General features: G+C 44.3%; 1 protein-coding gene across 1 annotated transcript in view; it reads left to right on the forward strand.

The window, feature by feature from the left end:
• rasgrp4 (RAS guanyl releasing protein 4) overlaps nucleotides 1-18,525 on the forward strand; it is a 64,688-nt gene that overhangs the window by 32,213 nt on the left and 13,950 nt on the right. The window contains exons 6-12 of the mRNA XM_046316543.1: nucleotides 646-735; nucleotides 4,276-4,414; nucleotides 6,962-7,135; nucleotides 10,010-10,126; nucleotides 10,693-10,968; nucleotides 11,613-11,693; nucleotides 13,117-13,221. Coding sequence (XP_046172499.1) covers nucleotides 646-735; nucleotides 4,276-4,414; nucleotides 6,962-7,135; nucleotides 10,010-10,126; nucleotides 10,693-10,968; nucleotides 11,613-11,693; nucleotides 13,117-13,221 — 982 coding nt within the window. The remainder of the gene's footprint in view (nucleotides 1-645; nucleotides 736-4,275; nucleotides 4,415-6,961; nucleotides 7,136-10,009; nucleotides 10,127-10,692; nucleotides 10,969-11,612; nucleotides 11,694-13,116; nucleotides 13,222-18,525) is intronic.

Genomic DNA, 18,525 nt, shown 5'->3' on the forward strand with positions numbered 1-18,525 from the left:
CTACTGGTACAAAGAGCTCTATGACTGGTAACAGAGTCTACTGGTAACAGAGTCTACTGGTACAAAGAGCTCTATGACTGGTAACAGAGTCTACTGGTAACAGAGTCTACTGGTACAAAGAGCTCTATGACTAGTAACAGAGTCTACTGGTAACAGAGTCTACTGGTACAAAGAGCTCTATGACTGGTAACAGAGTCTACTGGTAACAGAGTCTACTGGTAACAGAGTCTACTGGCACAAAGAGCTCTATGACTGGTAACAGAGTCTACTGGTAACAGAGTCTACTGGTAACAGAGTCTACTGGTAACAGAGTCTACTGGTAATAGAGTCTACTGGTACAAAGAGCTCTATGACTGGTAACAGAGTCTACTGGTAACAGAGTCTACTGGTACAAAGAGCTCTATGACTGGTAACAGAGTCTACTGGTAACAGAGTCTACTGGTAACAGAGTCTACTGGTACAGAGCTCTATGACTGGTAACAGAGTCTACTGGTTGATTGAATTATGAGAAGTGTTTCAACACCTGCATTGCTTGCTGTTTGGGGTTTTAGGCAGGGTTTCTGTCCAGCACTTTGAGACATCAGCTGAGGGAAGAAGGGCTAAATAAATAATAATAATAATAATAATTTCTCCTTGAATCTTTAGTTATGATGCCATCCCACCATGTCTGTTTGAGTACGCTTCCTGTCACAGAGGGAAATGTTCCTGTACGTTTGAGACCTTCTCACAACTCAGGTAATATTTTCACGTAATCATCCCTGCCTGTTCTATTCTACTGTATTCTACTGTAATCATCCCTGCCTGTTCTATTCTACTGTATTCTACTGTAATCGTCCCTGCCTGTTCTATTCTACTGTATTCTACTGTAATCGTCCCTGCCGGTTCTATTCTACTGTAATCATCCCTGCCTGTTCTATTCTACTGTATTCTACTGTAATCATCCCTGTCTGTTCTATTCTACTGTATTCTACTGTAATCATCCCTGCCTGTTCTATTCTACTGTAATCATCCCTGCCTGTTCTATTCTACTGTATTCTACTGTAATCATCCCTGCCTGTTCTATTCTACTGTAATCATCCCTGCCTGTTCTATTCTACGGTAATCATCCCTGCCTGTTCTATTCTACTGTAATCATCCCTGCCTGTTCTATTCTACTGTAATCATCCCTGCCTGTTCCATTCTACTGTAATCATCCCTGCCTGTTCTATTCTACTGTAATCATCCCTGCTTGTTCTATTCTACTGTAATCATCCCTGCCTGTTCTATTCTACGGTAATCATCCCTGCCTGTTCTATTCTACTGTAATCATCCCTGCCTGTTCTATTCTACTGTAATCATCCCTGCCTGTTCTATTCTACTGTAATCATCCCTGCCTGTTCTATTCTACTGTAATCATCCCTGCCTGTTCCATTCTACTGTAATCATCCCTACCTATTCTATTCTACGGTAATCATCCCTGCCTGTTCCATTCTACTGTAATCATCCCTGCCTGTTCTATTCTACTGTAATCATCCCTGCCTGTTCTATTCTACTGTAATCATCCCTGCCTGTTCCATTCTACTGTAATCATCCCTGCCTGTTCCATTCTACTGTAATCATCCCTGCCTGTTCTATTCTACTGCAATCATCCCTGCCTATTCTATTCTACTGTAATCATCCCTGCCTGTTCTATTCTACTGTAATCATCCCTGCCTGTTCTATTCTACTGCAATCATCCCTGCCTGTTCTATTCTACGGTAATCATCCCTGCCTGTTCCATTCTATTGTAATCATCCCTGCCTGTTCTATTCTTCTGTAATAATCCCTGCCTGTTCTATTCTAAGGTAATCATCCCAGCCTGTTCCATTCTTCTGTAATCATCCCTGCCTGTTCTATTCTACGGTAATCATCCCTGCCTGTTCCATTCTACTGTAATCATCCCTGCCTGTTCCATTCTACGGTAATCATCTCTGCCTGTTCTATTCTACTGTAATCATCCCTGCCTGTTCCATTCTACTGTAATCATCCCTGCCTATTCTATTCTACTGTAATCATCCCTGCCTGTTCTATTCTACTGTAATCATCCCTGCCTGTTCCATTCTACTGTAATCATCCCTGTAATCATCCCCCTGCCTGTTCCATTCTACTGTAATCATCCCTGCCTGTTCTATTCTACGGTAATCATCCCTGCCTGTTCCATTCTACTGTAATCATCCCTGCCTGTTCTATTCTTCTGTAATAATCCCTGCCTGTTCTATTCTACGGTAATCATCCCTGCCTGTTCCATTCTACTGTAATCATCCCTGCCTGTTCTATTCTTCTGTAATAATCCCTGCCTGTTCTATTCTACTGTAATCATCCCTGCCTGTTCTATTCTACGGTAATCATCCCTGCCTGTTCCATTCTTCTGTAATCATCCCTGCCTGTTCTATTCTACGGTAATCATCCCTGCCTGTTCCATTCTTCTGTAATCATCCCTGCCTGTTCTATTCTACGGTAATCATCCCTGCCTGTTCTATTCTACGGTAATCATCCCTGCCTGTTCCATTCTACTGTAATCATCCCTGCCTGTTCTATTCTTCTGTAATAATCCCTGCCTGTTCTATTCTACTGTAATCATCCCTGCCTGTTCTATTCTACTGCAATCATCCCTGCATATTCTATTCTACTGTAATCATCCCTGCCTATTCTATTCTTCTGTAATCATCCCTGCCTGTTCTATTCTACGGTAATCATCCCTGCCTGTTCCATTCTACTGTAATCATCCCTGCCTCTTCCATTCTACTGTAATCATCTCTGCCTGTTCTATTCTACTGTAATCATCCATGCCTGTTCCATTCTACTGTAATCATCCCTGCCTGTTCCATTCTACTGTAATCATCCCTGCCTGTTCTATTCTACTGTAATCATTCCTGCCTGTTCTATTCTACTGTAATCATCCCTTCCTATTCTATTCTACTGTAATCATCCCTGCCTGTTCTATTCTACTGTATTCTACTGTAATCATCTCTGCCTGTTCTATTCTACTGCAATCATCCCTGCCTGTTCTATTCTACTGTAATCATCCCTGCCTGTTCTATTCTACTGTAATCATCCCTGCCTGTTCTATTCTACTATAATCATCCCTGCGTGTTCTATTCTACTGTAATCATCCCTGCCTGTTCTATTCTACTGTAATCATCCCTGCCTGTTCTATTCTACTGTAATCATCCCTGCCTGTTCTATTCTACTGTATTCTACTGTAATCATCCCTGCCTGTTCTATTCTACTGCAATCATCCCTGCCTGTTCTATTCTACTGTAATCATCCCTGCCTGTTCTATTCTACTGTAATCATCCCTGCCTGTTCTATTCTACTGTAATCATCCCTGCCTGTTCTATTCTACTATAATCATCCCTGCGTGTTCTATTCTACTGTAATCATCCCTGCCTGTTCTATTCTACTGAAATCATCCCTGCCTGTTCTATTCTACTGTAATCATCCCTGCCTGTTCTATTCTTCTGTAATAATCCCTGCCTGTTCTATTCTACTGTAATCATCCCTGCCTGTTCTATTCTACTGCAATCATCCCTGCATATTCTATTCTACTGTAATCATCCCTGCTTATTCTATTCTACTGTAATCATCCCTGCCTGTTCTATTCTACGGTAATCATCCCTGCCTGTTCCATTCTACTGTAATCATCCCTGCCTGTTCTATTCTACTGTAATCATTCCTGCCTGTTCTATTCTACTGTAATCATCCCTGCCTATTCTATTCTACTGTAATCATCCCTGCCTGTTCTATTCTACTGTATTCTACTGTAATCATCCCTGCCTGTTCTATTCTACCGCAATCATCCCTGCCAGTTCTATTCTACTGTAATCATCCCTGCCTGTTCTATTCTACTGTAATCATCCCTGCCTGTTCTATTCTACTGTAATCATCCCTGCCTGTTCCATTCTACTGTAATCATCCCTGCCTGTTCTATTCTACTGTAATCATCCCTGCCTGTTCTATTCTACTGAAATCATCCCTGCCTGTTCTATTCTACTGTAATCATCCCTGCTTTTAATGGTGTTTCCCCTCAGTATAATAGTAATAATATAGTAATGTAATCATCAATAGCCCAGCGAACCTCAGCCTGTCAGGCTCCGTCTCAATCTATTCTATCCTACTGTAATCATCCCTGCCTGTTCTATTCTACTGTAATCATCCCTGCCTGTTCTATTCTACTCTAATACTGTCCTGTGGGTTGTTTACTTATCCCCAGGTATAACAGTAATGTAATAATCATTTGTCCCCCCCCCCCAAAAGTCCAGTGATCCCAGCCTCCCAGGCCCCGTCTCAGTCTGTAAAGAAGAGGAAGGTCTCTCTACTGTTTGACCACATGGAGCCGGATGAGATGGCTGAACACCTCTCCTACCTGGAGTTCAAAAACTTCTGCAACGTCTCGGTGAGGGAGGGAGGGAGGGAGGGAGGGAGGGAGGGAGGGAGGGAGGGAGGGAGGGAGGGAGGGAGGGAGGGAGGGAGCCAGTCAGCCAGTCAGCCAGCCAGCCAGCCAGTCAGTCAACTAGCCAGTTAGTCAGTCATCCAGTCAGCTAGTCAGCCAGTTAGTCAGTCATCCAGTCAGCTAGTCAGCCAGTCAGTCAACCAGCCAGTTAGCCAGCCAGCCAGCTAGTCAGCCAGTCAGTCAGTCAACTAGCCAGTTAGCCAGCCAGCCAGCCAGTCAAGCATTCAACTAGCCAGTTAGCCAGCCAGCCAGCCAGTCAGCCAGTTAACCAGCCAGTCAACTAGCCAGTTAGCCAGCCAGTCAGTCAGTCAACTAGCCAGCCACTCAGTCAGTCAACTAGCCAGTTAATCAGCCAGCCAGCCAGTCAGTCAGTCAACTAGCCAGTTAGCCAGCCAGCCAGTCAGTCAGTCAACTAGCCAGTTAGCCAGCCAGCCAGTCAGGCATTCAACTAGCCAGTTAGCCAGCCAGCCAGCCAGTCAGCCAGTCAGTCAACTAGCCAGTTAGCCAGCTAGCCAGCCAGTCAGTCAGTCAACTAGCCAGCCAGCCAGCCAGTCAGCCAGTCAGTCAACTATCCAGTTAATCAGCCAGCCAGCCAGCCAGTCAGTCAACTAGACAGTTAGCCAGCCAGCCACACAGCCAGTCAGTCAGTCAACTAGCCAGTTAATCAGCCAGCCAGCCAGTCAGTCAGTCAACTAGCCAGTGGGTCAACCAGCAAGCCAGTCAGCCAACCGGCCAGTCAGTCAGTCGACTAGCCAGCCAGTCAGTAATTCTGCTAGCCATTTAGTCAGTCAGTTAAAGCAGTCAGTCAGTTAGCCAGTCAGTCAATATGTGTGTTTGAGGTGGACTACATTGCTTGGACTGGGAATCATTGATCTACAAAGGACATTGCATCCCAAATTACTATTCATTACATGATCGAGATTATAAAATATTTGCAGAGCCTAACTGAGACTGATTCCCCTTAAAAAATGTAATTTTATTTGACCACAAACAACTAAATGGATTAACACTGCAGGAAGGTTGATTAAAATTGAGCCATTGATTTAAAAAATAAAATAAATAAAAATCTGTTTGTTAAAGACATGCTCTGGTACTTTGGCGACTAGTAAGTTTAAAAAAAAAATAACATCCCTCTTTGGGCTGGATGTGCCAATGTGTAGTTCATACATGCATCATCTATGAGCAGAATTACTGTCTTAACTCAATTAGAAGCTGTGCGGAGCAATTTTCCCTCACGTGGGTCCAGCCCCTAGAAATCCGATGAACCCTTGCCAATTGAGTGACAGCTTCTTGCCAATTGAGTGACAGCTTCTTGCCAATTGAGTGACAGCTTCTTGCCAATTGAGTGACAGCTTCTTGCCAATTGAGTGACAGCTTCTTGCCAATTGAGTGACAGCTTCTTGCCAATTGAGTGACAGCTTCTTGCCAATTGAGTGACAGCTTCTTGCCAATTGAGTGACAGCTTCTTGCCAATTGAGTGACAGCTTCTTGCCAATTGAGTGACAGCTTCTTGCCAATTGAGTGACAGCTTCTTGCTAATTGAGTGACAGCTTCTTGCCAATTGAGTGATAGCTTCTTGCCAATTGAGTGATAGCTTCTTGCCAATTGAGTGACAGCTTCTTGCCAATTGAGTGACAGCTTCTTGCCAATTGAGTGACAGCTTCTTGCCAATTGAGTGACAGCTTCTTGCCAATTGAGTGACAGCTTCTTGCCAATTGAGTGACAGCTTCTTGCCAATTGAGTGACAGCTTCTTGCCAATTGAGTGACAGCTTCTTGCCAATTGAGTGACAGCTTCTTGCCAATTGAGTGACAGCTTCTTGCCAATTGAGTGACAGCTTCTTGCCAATTGAGTGACAGCTTCTTGCCAATTGAGTGACAGCTTCTTGCCAATTGAGTGACAGCTTCTTGCCAATTGAGTGACAGCGAGCAAGAAAGTACGCGATTTTCAGGGACCACTTTTGGCTTGTGAGCTATACGTTCAGTACTGGCTCAAAGGCATACAAAAGTAGTGGAAAATGTCTTTAACAAGTTCACGTCCTCTCTTACCTGCCTGCCTGTCTCTCTCTCTGTCCACTCCTGTGTCCTGTCTTACCTGTCTCTCTCTCTCTGTCCACTCCTGTGTCCTGTCTTACCTGCCTGTCTCTCTCTCTCTCTGTCCACTCCTGTGTCCTGTCTTACCTGCCTGTCTCTCTCTCTCTCTCTCTGTCCACTCCTGTGTCCTGTCTTACCTGCCTGTCTCTCTCTCTGTCCACTCCTGTGTCCTGTCTTACCTGCCTGTCTCTCTCCCTCTGTCCACTCCTGTGTCCTGTCTTACCTGCCCGTCTCTCTCTCTGTCCACTCCTGTGTCCTGTCTTACCTGCCTGTCCACTCCTGTGTCCTGTCTTACCTGCCCGTCTCTCTCTCTCTCTCCACTCCTGTGTCCTGTCTTACCTGCCTGTCGCTCTCTCTCTGTCCACTCCTGTGTCCTGTCCTTTCCTGCTCTGCGCCAGTTCCTGGATTACCGTAGCTACGTGGTGCGTGGCTCTGTGAGGGACAACCCATCCCTGGAGCGCAGTGTCATGATGTGTAATGGGGTGTCTCAGTGGGTCCAGCTGATGATTCTGAGCAGACACACTGCACAGCAGAGAGCCCAGGTCTTCACCAAGTTCCTACACGTAGCCCAGGTAACCTATAAACACACACACACACACACACCACTCAGCAGAGAGCCCAGGTAACCTATAAACACACACACACACACACACACACACACACACACTCAGCAGAGAGCCCAGGTAACCTATAAACACACACTCAGCAGAGAGCCCAGGTAACCTATAAACACACACACACACACACACACACACACACACACACACACACACACCACTCAGCAGAGACCCCAGGTAACCTATAAACACACACACACCACTCAGCAGAGAGCCCAGGTAACCTATAAACACACACACACACCACTCAGCAGAGACCCCAGGTAACCTATAAACACACACACACACCACTCAGCAGAGAGCCCAGGTAACCTATAAACACACACACACACACACACACACACCACTCAGCAGAGACCCCAGGTAACCTATAAACACACACACACACACACACACACACACACACACACACACTCAGCAGAGAGCCCAGGTAACCTATAAACACACACACACACACACACACACACCACTCAGCAGAGACCCCAGGTATTCACCAGGTTCATACACGTACCTCAGGTAACTTAGAAACAACAAACTCGCTAGTGTGAGTTCTGTACAGTATATGAAGTGTGAGTTCTGTACAGTATATGAAGTGTGAGTTCTGTACAGTATATGAAGTGTGAGTTCTGTACAGTATATGAAGTGTGAGTTCTGTACAGTATATGAAGTGTGAGTTCTGTACAGTATATGAAGTGTGAGTTCTGTACAGTATATGAAGTGTGAGTTCGGTACAGTATATGAAGTGTGAGTTCTGTACAGTATATGAAGTGTGAGTTCTGTACAGTATATGAAGTGTGAGTTCTGTACAGTATATGAAGTGTGAGAGTAGATTCCATGAAAGAAGAGTTCCCATCTAGACGTGCCTGTCAGCGGCGGTTGGTGACGTTTAAGATGAGGGAGGAGGACTAATATATTTTCATGACCATGGCCTTATTTCTATTACAGCATATTGGATGACTGTCATTCATTTTCCATTCACCCTGTTCAATGTAACATCGACAGGTTTAAGCTACTACATGATACTCTAATTTTCCATATACCCATCATGAGGTTGTTACAACCTGGCCTATGAATGGAAGTTTACAACGTAGGTGCACACAGGTCGAGAGAAAAATTTGAGTAATCAAAGTGACAGACAGTGACACTTCTCTTGGCTGCATCTAGCTGATCTAGGGTGTGATCATTAGTCCAACAGTTGGAGAAATTCAGGTGTGTTCGAGCACTGTTTTGCTCAGTTTTGCTTCTGTTTGAGAGATGTTTTTCAACAGAATCGGGAGAATGAATACACCCCTGATCACACGCAAACACTTAACATTTTTGCTCGTTGTAGAATTCCTTCTCACATCCTCCTCTCACCATTTCCCTTCGCTTGTGAATTTCAGTGAACACCACATCAGCTGTCTGTGACCAGACAAAAAAAACAACACTTTCCTCATAACCACTAACCACTACACACAGCCTACATCGTTGTCACCATATTAGCTACTAGCTACTATAACTAACGTGTTAGTAAACCTGCTACTATCATGGAGTACAGTGTACAATCAGCAAGCAGTTTAGCAATTACACCGGCAGGCCCCGGGGGCAATAAATTAATAAAACCAAAAGCTTACCTTGACTTGGAAGAGTTCCAGTGTTGGATAGCCATAGCCAGCTAGCTAACATAGCATCCCTCTCTGTTGGATAGCCATAGCCTGCTAGCTAACATAGCATCCCTCTCTGTTGGATAGCCATAGCCAGCTAGCTAACATAGCATCCCTCTCTGTTGGATAGCCTTAGCCAGCTAGCTAACATAGCATCCCTCTCTGTTGGATAGCCATAGCCAGCTAGCTAACATAGCATCCCTCTCTGTTGGATAGCCATAGCCAGCTAGCTAACATAGCATCCCTCTCTGTTGGATAGCCGTAGCCAGCTAGCTAACATAGCATTCCTCTCTGTTGGATAGCCATAGCCAGCTAGCTAACATAGCATCCCTCTCTGTTGGATAGCCATAGCCAGCTAGCTAACATAGCATCCCTCTCTGTTGGATAGCCTTAGCCAGCTAGCTAACATAGCATCCCTCTCTGTTGGATAGCCATAGCCAGCTAGCTAACATATCATTCCTCTCTGTTGGATAGCCATAGCTAGCTAGCTAACATAGCATTCCTCTCTGTTGGATAGCCATAGCCAGCTAGCTAACATAGCATCCCTCCCTGTTTGAGCTGGGTGTTTGAGTAGGCTAAACTAGCTAGCTGTTTAACTATTGTCTTTCTCTCTCTTTGAGTCAACTATTTACCACATTGTATGCACTGCAGTGCTAGCTAGTTGTAGCTTATGCTTTCAGTAATATATTCATTCTCTGATCCTTTCATTGGGTGGAAGACATGTCAGTTCATGTTACAAGAGCTCTGATAGGTTGGAGGACATCCTCCAGGCGTTTCCATAATTACTGTGTAAGTCTATGGAAGGGGCTGAGAACCATGAGACTCCTAGGTTTTGTATTGAAGTCAATGTACCCCAGAGAAGGACGGAAGCTAGCTGTCCTCCGGCTATACCATAGTGCTACCCTGTGCTGTTGAGGCTACTGTAGACCTTCATTACAAAACAGTGGGTTTTAATCAATTATTTGGTGATGTGAATATATTTAGTATAGTTTTATCTAAAAAGGACAACTTGAAAATGTAGACTATGTTTTTATATTTTTTTATTCACTGAGGATGGTCCTCTCCTTCCTCCTCTGAATAACCTCCACTGGTGTCTGCTGACATAAGTTCCTTTTTCTTTAGAGTCCAGAACCACTTCCTGAGATGACAAATAAACTTATCCCCCCCCCCCCCCCTCCTGCTGTAGAGGCTGCATGCGCTGCAGAACTTCAACACTCTGATGGCGGTGACGGGTGGTCTGTGTCACAGCTCCATCTCTCGTCTGAAGGACACCGCCAGTCTGCTACCCCCTGACGTCACTAAGGTCAGCCTTAACCCTAACCTAGCTGATGGGATCCTTAGCTGTGATAGGCCCTAACCTAGCTGATGGGATCCTTAGCTGTGATAGGCCCTAACCCTAACCTAGCTGATGGGATCCTTAGCTGTGATAGGCCCTAACCTAGCTGATGGGATCCTTAGCTGTGATAGGCCCTAACCCTAACCTAGCTGATGGGATCCTTAGCTGTGATAGGCCCTAACCCTAACCTAGCTGATGGGATCCTTAGCTGTGATAGGCCCTAACCCTAACCTAGCTGATGGGATCCTTAGCTGTGATAGGCCCTAACCCTAACCTAACAGTGTTTTGCAATAAATTATTTGGATGACGTGAATATATTTAGCATAATTTTTTTATCTAAAAAGGACAAACTTTTTTTCCATGTTACACTATTTTTTATAAATAAAATTCACTGAGGATGGTCCTCCCCATCCTCCTCTGAGGAGCCTCCACTGAAACCTTCCCCCCTAAAGCACCATGGGTGTTCAGAGGAAACCGGCAACATCCATGTAGGAAGTAATCCCCCTTTTTTACCTCCTCCTCCTCCTCTCCAGGCCCTGAGCGAGATGACAGAGCTGCTGTCCTCCTCCAGTAACTATAGTAACTACCGACGGGTGTACAGTGAGTGTTCGGGGTTTAAAGTGCCTATCCTGGGGGTCCACTTGAAGGATCTGATCTCCCTGAACGAGGCCCTGCCAGACTACCTGGAGGAGCAGAAGATTAACCTGGGGAAACTGCAGCATCTCTACTCTAACATCTCTGACCTGCTGTCGGTACACTCCTGCTCTCCTCCGTTTGAAGCCAACAAGGATCTGCTGCATCTACTTACCGTGAGATTTAAATTATCTATAATATTATATATTATATATTATGTTATCCCTTATTTTACCAGGTAAGTTGACTGAGAACATTTTCTCAGTTGCAGCAACGACCTGGGGAACAGTTAGAGGGGAGAGGGGGGGGATTAATGAGCCAATTTGTAAACTGGGGATTATTAGGTGACTGTGATGGTTTGAGGGCCAGATTGGCGAATTTAGCCAGGATACCAGGGTTAACACCCCTACTCTTACGATAAGTGCCAAGGGATCTTTAATGACCTCAGAGAGTCAGGACACCCATTTAACGTCCCATTCGAAAGACAGCACCCTACACAGGGCAATGTCCCCAATCACTGCCCTGGGACACTGGGATATTTTTTTAATTTGTTCAAATCTTTATTTATAACAACGCTAGAATACCTTTTTCTCAAATGGAATTGATTTAGTTTTTATCGGTTTCTGGGTTTCTGTACAGCACTTTGAGATATCAGCTGATGTACGAAGGGCTTTATAAATACATTTGATTTGGTTATAGGGCTCCATTTAGTGGTATGGATACTGTGAAAAGCTATTACTAAAGTAGATGTATTGAGAGACACAGTAGACCTCTTAAATGTATAGTCACCCCCCCAATTCTCCCCCCCCCCCCCCCCCAGCTGTCTCTGGATCTGTACTACACGGAAGATGAGATCTATGAGCTGTCCTACACCAAGGAACCCAAGAACCCTAAGACACAGGTCAGTACTGGACACCTAAAAACATTATATATCAGTGGGGCAAAAAAAGTATTTAGTCGGCCACCAATTGTGCAAGTTCTCCCACTTAAAAAGATGAGAGAGGCCTGTAATTTTCAAATTATTTTTCACCATAATTTGCAAATAAATAAATTAAAAATTCTACAATGTGATTTTCAGATTTTTTTTTCTCATTTTGTCTGTCATAGTTGAAGTGTACCTGTGATGAAGATTACAGGCCTCTCTCATCTTTATAAGTGGGAGAACTTGCACAATTGGTGGCTGACTAAATACTTTTTTGCCCCACTGTATATCCACAGTAAAATGAGTCCTATATTGATATAACCTGAAAGACTGCTCAGCAAGTCCGATCTAGTTGCGAGGAAGTGAATGGTTCCACATTGCAGCCGACAACACACGTGACTGCCGACTGACTGATCAACAAATCACCTTGTATCATAAATAACTACTCAATTATTATTTTGTAGATCAGTCAGTCACCATTTACCCACAATGCATCATGGGATTGATGCTCTCGAACACAGTCAATGATTGTACTCTTTGGGAAAAGGGGGAAGGGGGGGGGTGAAATCTCTAGAGTCGTGTGCCAGCCTCATCAACTTCTTCCTCGGTCATTAGACACAGGGGCTGTCGAATCAAATCAAAAGTATTATTATTATTAAAAGTATACTTTTCATAAGTGCTGAATACAACGTGTGTAAACCTTTACGGGGGCGGCAGGGTAGCCTAGTGGTTAGAGCGTTGGACTAGTAACCGAAAGGTTGCAAGTTCAAATCCCCGAGCTGACAAGGTACAAATTCTGTCGTTCTGCCCTTGAACGGGCAGTTAACCCACTGTTCCTAGGCCGTCATTGAAAATAAGAATTTGTTCTTAACTGACTTGCCTAGTTAAATAAAGGTCAAATTAAAAAAAAAAAATACAGTGGAAGTGCTTAGAGACTAGTGTCACTCACTGTGCTCTCTCTCTCTGCCTCGCTCTCTCTTACTGCCTCGCTCTCTCTTACTGCTGACATGCAGTTTATCAACGTTATCTGTTACCATCATCCTGCCTCCCTTCTTCCTGACCTCTGACTTTACACGCTGAGCTCACTGCATCATCCTGTGGGTGGAGGCTAGGCTACATCAAAGTTAACCACAAAAAGACTGAGCCCTTGACAAAGGCTTGTTATGTGGTAGGTGTTTTAACGTGTGCAGTCTTTCATGCCTCCTCCCTCATTTTCTCTCTCTCCTCTCCTCTCCCTCCCTCTCCTCTCCCTCCCTCTCCTCTCCTCTCCTCTCCCTCCCTCTCCTCTCTCTCCTCTCCCTCCCTCTCCTCTCCTCTCCCTCCCTCTCCTCTCCTCTCCTCTCCTCTCCTCTCCCTCCCTCTCCTCTCCCTCCCTCTCCTCTCCCTCCCACTCCCTCCTTAGCCTGTAGCACCTGTCAAATCCCCAGTTGTAGCAGAGTGGGGGTCAGGGGTGACTCCGAGGCTGGACCCAGACACCATTTCTAAACACGTCAAACAGATGGTGGATGTGAGTATCTGTCTGTCTGTCTGCTGGTCTCTCTCTCTCCTCTCTGTCTGTCTGCTGGTCTCTCTCTCTCCTCTCTGTCTGTCTGTCTGCTGGTCTCTCTCTCTCCTCTCTGTCTGTCTGTCTGCTGGTCTCTCTCTCTCCTCTCTGTCTGTCTGTCTGCTGGTCTCTCTCTCTCCTCTCTGTCTGTCTGTCTGCTGGTCTCTCTCTCCTCTGTCTGTCTGTCTGCTGGTCTCTCTCTCTCCTCTCTGTCTGTCTGTCTGCTGGTCTCTCTCTCCTCTCTGTCTGTCTGTCTGCTGGTCTCTCTCTCTCCTCTCTGTCTGTCCTCAGCGACACTCGGGCTCTTTCTAAATGTATCTCTCCTGATTTCTCACATCCTATCTCCCCACCCCACTTCTCAAAACACAATGAAGAAGAAGGTCAGAGGAGAGAGACCTGAGAGCTTCTTCTTTTCGATATGGTTGCGAAGGAGGCGAGGAGATAGGATGCAAGGAATCAAGTAGAGTTGAATTGAGATAGAACTGTGAGATGTGTTGCCTGTCTGTGTGTGAGACTTTTTTCATTTCCTCATTACTGTGCAGTCTAAAGCAGAACTACCCCCCCCCCTTGCTCTACCACAACACAAAGTTAACATCGTGTACTTTATCTGTCGTACCCATAGAGATGCAGAGATCACAACGTTCAGCACCATCTCCATTTTAAAGTAGTCCATTTTGATCTAAATTTGATGTTTTGAAAAAAAGAAAAAAAAAGTGTAAAGCTATTAATGGTGATTGACGTCCCAACTTGCAGTGCTGGGTTCTTAAACCAAAATCGTGTGTCATTTAATTTAATTGTGGCCACTAGATGGCGGTGATTTTCATTTACAAACCAATGATGAAAGGTGAATAAAGACATCACAGTAATACTCCACTCCCTACTTGTAGCTGTGTAGTCAGTTTAACTCTGTTCTCTAATTGTAGCTGTGTAGTCAGTTTACCTCTGTTCTCTAATTGTAGCTGTGTAGTCAGTTTAACTCTCTTCTCTACTTGTAGCTGTGTAGTCAGTTTAACTCTCTTCTCTAATTGTAGCTGTGTAGTCAGTTTAACTCTCTTCTCTAATTGTAGCTGTGTAGTCAGTTTAACTCTCTTCTCTACTTGTAGCTGTGTAGTCAGTTTAACTCTGTTCTCTACTTGTAGCTGTATAGTCAGTTTAACTCTCTTCTCTACTTGTAGCTGTGTAGTCAGTTTAACTCTCTTCTCTACTTGTAGCTGTGTAGTCAGTTTAACTCTCTTCTCTACTTGTAGCTGTGTAGTCAGTTTAACTCTCTTCTCTAATTGTAGCTGTGTAGTCAGTTTACCTCTGTTCTCTAATTGTAGCTGTATAGTCAGTTTAACTCTGTTCTCTAATTGTAGCTGTATAGTCAGTTTAACTCTGTTCTCTACTTGTAGCTGTGTAGTCAGTTTAACTCTGTTCCCTACTTGTAGCTGTGTAGTCAGTTTAACTCTGTTCCCTACTTGTAGCTGTATAGTCAGTTTAACTCTGTTCCCTACTTGTAGCTGTATAGTCAGTTTGTTTGTGTTGTTGGTCTCGGCTAGCTTAATGCCCCTGTCGTTAGCTAGCTAGCACTCAGTCACTTACGTGGCTGCTAGCATCGTCGTGAAAAGAGGCTTGAGGGAAGCACTACGATATGACATGTTTCTACATTGAACAAAAAATATAAAAAGTAACATTGTAAAGTCTTGGTCCCGTGTTTCATGAGCTGAGATAAAAGATCCCAGAAATGTTCCGATGAAGATGATAATTACACAGGTGCACCTTGTGCTGGGGCCACTCTAAAACGTGCAGTTTTGTCACACAACACAAGGCCACAGATGACTCAAGTCTTGAGGGAGCGTGCAATTGGCATGCTGACTGCAGGAAGGTCCGCCAGAGCTGTTACCAGATAATTGAATGATCATTTCTCTACCATAAGCAGCCGTTTGCTGATGTCTATGTTGTGAACAGAGTGCCCCTTGGTGGCGGTGGGGTTATGGTAAGGGCAGGCAGGCCCATTGTCGTGCCATTCATCCACCACCATCACCTCATGTTTCAGCCTAATGCACGGCCCCATGTTGCAAGGATCAGTACACAATTCCTGGAAGCTGAAAATGTCCCAGTTCTTCCATGGGCTGCATCCTCACCAGACATGTCACCCACTGAGCATGTTTGGTATGCTCTGGATTGACGTGTAGGACAGCTTGTTCCAGTTCACACCAATATCCAGCAACTTCGCACAGCCGTTGAAGAGGAGTGGGACAACATTCCACAGGCCACAATCAACAGCCTGATCAACTCTATGTGAAGGAGATGTGTCACGCTGCATGAGGCAAATGGTGGTCACACCAGATACTGACTGGTTCTCTGATCCACACCAGATACTGACTGGTTCTCTGTTCCACACCAGATACTGACTGGTTATCTGATCCACACCAGATACTGACTGGTTTTCTGATCCACACCAGATACTGACTGGTGTTCTGTTCCACACCAGATACTGACTGGTTATCTGATCCACACCAGATACTGACTGGTTTTCTGATCCACACCAGATACTGACTGCTTCTGATCCACACCAGATTCTGACTGGTTCTCTGATCACACCAGATACTGACTGGTGTTCTGATCCACACCAGATACTGACTGGGTTTCTGATCCACACCAGATACTGACTGGTTTTCTGATCCACACCAGATACTGACTGGTTTTCTGATCACACCAGATACTGACTGGTTCTCTGTTCCACACCAGATACTGACTGGTGTTCTGTTCCACACCAGATACTGACTGGTGTTCTGTTCCACACCAGATACTGACTGGTGTTCTGATCCACACCAGATACTGACTGGTGTTCTGTTCCACACCAGATACTGACTGGTGTTCTGTTCCACACCAGATACTGACTGGTTTTCTGATCCACACCAGATACTGACTGGTTTTCTGATCCACACCAGATACTGACTGGTTTTCTGTTCCACACCAGATACTGACTGGTTATCTGATCCACACCAGATACTGACTGGTTATCTGATCCACACCAGATACTGACTGGTTATCTGATCCACACCAGATACTGACTGGTGTTCTGATCCACACCAGATACTGACTGGTGTTCTGTTCCACACCAGATACTGACTGGTGTTCTGTTCCACACCAGATACTGACTGGTTTTCTGATCCACACCAGATACTGACTGGTGTTCTGTTCCACACCAGATACTGACTGGTTTTCTGTTCCACACCAGATACTGACTGGTTTTCTGATCCACACCAGATACTGACTGGTTATCTGATCCACACCAGATACTGACTGGTTATCTGATCCACACCAGATACTGACTGGTTCTGATCCACACCAGATACTGACTGGTGTTCTGATCCACACCAGATACTGACTGGTTTTCTGATCCACACCAGATACTGACTGGTTTTCTGATCCACACCAGATACTGACTGGTTTTCTGATCCACACCAGATACTGACTGGTTTTCTGATCCACACCAGATACTGACTGGTTTTCTGATCCACACCAGATACTGACTGGTGTTCTGATCCACACCAGATACTGACTGGTTATCTGATCCACTCCATTCCTTTTTTTAAAGGTATCTGTGACCAACAGATGGATATCTGTACTCCCAGTCATGTGAAATCCATAGATTAGGGCCTAATTTATTTATTTAAATTGACTGATTTCCTCATATGAACTGTACAAATTGTTGCATGTTGCGTTTATATTTTTTGTTCAGTATAAGTAGAGAGAACACTCTGGAGCACTCTAGAACACTCTGGAACACTCTGGAGCACTCTGGAGCCCTCTGGAGCCCTCTGGAACACTCTGGAGCACTCTGGAGCACTCTGGAGCACTCTGGAACACTCTGGAACACTCTGGATCAGGCAATGTTGAAAAGTGATCTTTAGACATGTACAGTACTTATCTTTAATGTCATTTTTTAATTGACTAAAACAAGAAGACAACAAGAAAAATTGCGTTTGAAAAGGGTCAAGTCTTTTGTTGCTGTGAGCCAACGGTAACCTAGGTAACCACATGTTGTTTTCCCCCCACAGTTCTATCTAATACCGACCGGGACTATTTTTGAACATCGTTCAATGCACTGATAAATCAGCTAGGCAGCATCTTAGCATCTTGGAGCTAAAATTGGAATCATGTATATTTGAGAAGGTTCCGGTCATACACACATCCTAGGTGGAAAAGGGTCTGGATGGATATTGTCAGAAACAAACCCCCACCTCACAACACATGTGACCCCAAACTGTTGACACTCCAGAGAAAAAATAAATGCAGTTTTAAAATGTACTTCCTACAATTCTACACATTATACCACAGAGTGAAGGTAAAAATGTAGTCGTTTTCAAGCTAATTTCCTGCAATTCCACACACTTATTTGTGGTTATATGATACTAGTTGTCAAACCTCAACCAAATTCTTAAAATATATATACAGTGCATTTGGAAAGTATTCAGACCCCTTGACTTTTTCCACATTTTGTTACATTATTATTCTAAAATGGATGAAATAAAAAAGTATTCCTCATCAGTCTACACACAATACCCCATAATGCCATCACAATACCATCACAATACTCCATAATGACATCACAATACCCCATAATGACATCACAATACCCCATAATGATATCACAATACCCCATAATGACATCACAATACCCCATAATGACATCACAATACCCCATAATGACATACCCCATAATGACATCATGATACCCCATAATGGCATCACAATACCCCATAATGACATACCCCATAATGACATCACAATACCCCATAATGACAACACAATACCCCATAATGACATCACGATACCCCATAATGTCATCACAATACCCCATAATGACATACCACATAATGACATCACAATACCCCATAATGACATCACAATACCCCATAATGACATCACAATACCCCATAATGGCATCACAATACCCCATAATGACAACACAATACCCCATAATGACATCACGATACCCCATAATGTCATCACAATACCCCATAATGACATACCACATAATGACATCACAATACCCCATAATGACATCACAATACCCCATAATGACATCACAATACCCCATAATGACAGCACAATACCCCATAATGACATACCACATAATGACATCACAATACCCCATAATGACATACCCCATAATGACATCACAATACCCCATAATGACATCACAATACCCCATATTGACATAAACCCATAATGACATCACAATACCCCATAATGACAACACAATACCCCATAATGACA

Source organism: Oncorhynchus gorbuscha, linkage group LG19, assembly GCF_021184085.1.
Source record: "Oncorhynchus gorbuscha isolate QuinsamMale2020 ecotype Even-year linkage group LG19, OgorEven_v1.0, whole genome shotgun sequence".
NCBI classification, from domain to species: domain Eukaryota; kingdom Metazoa; phylum Chordata; class Actinopteri; order Salmoniformes; family Salmonidae; genus Oncorhynchus; species Oncorhynchus gorbuscha.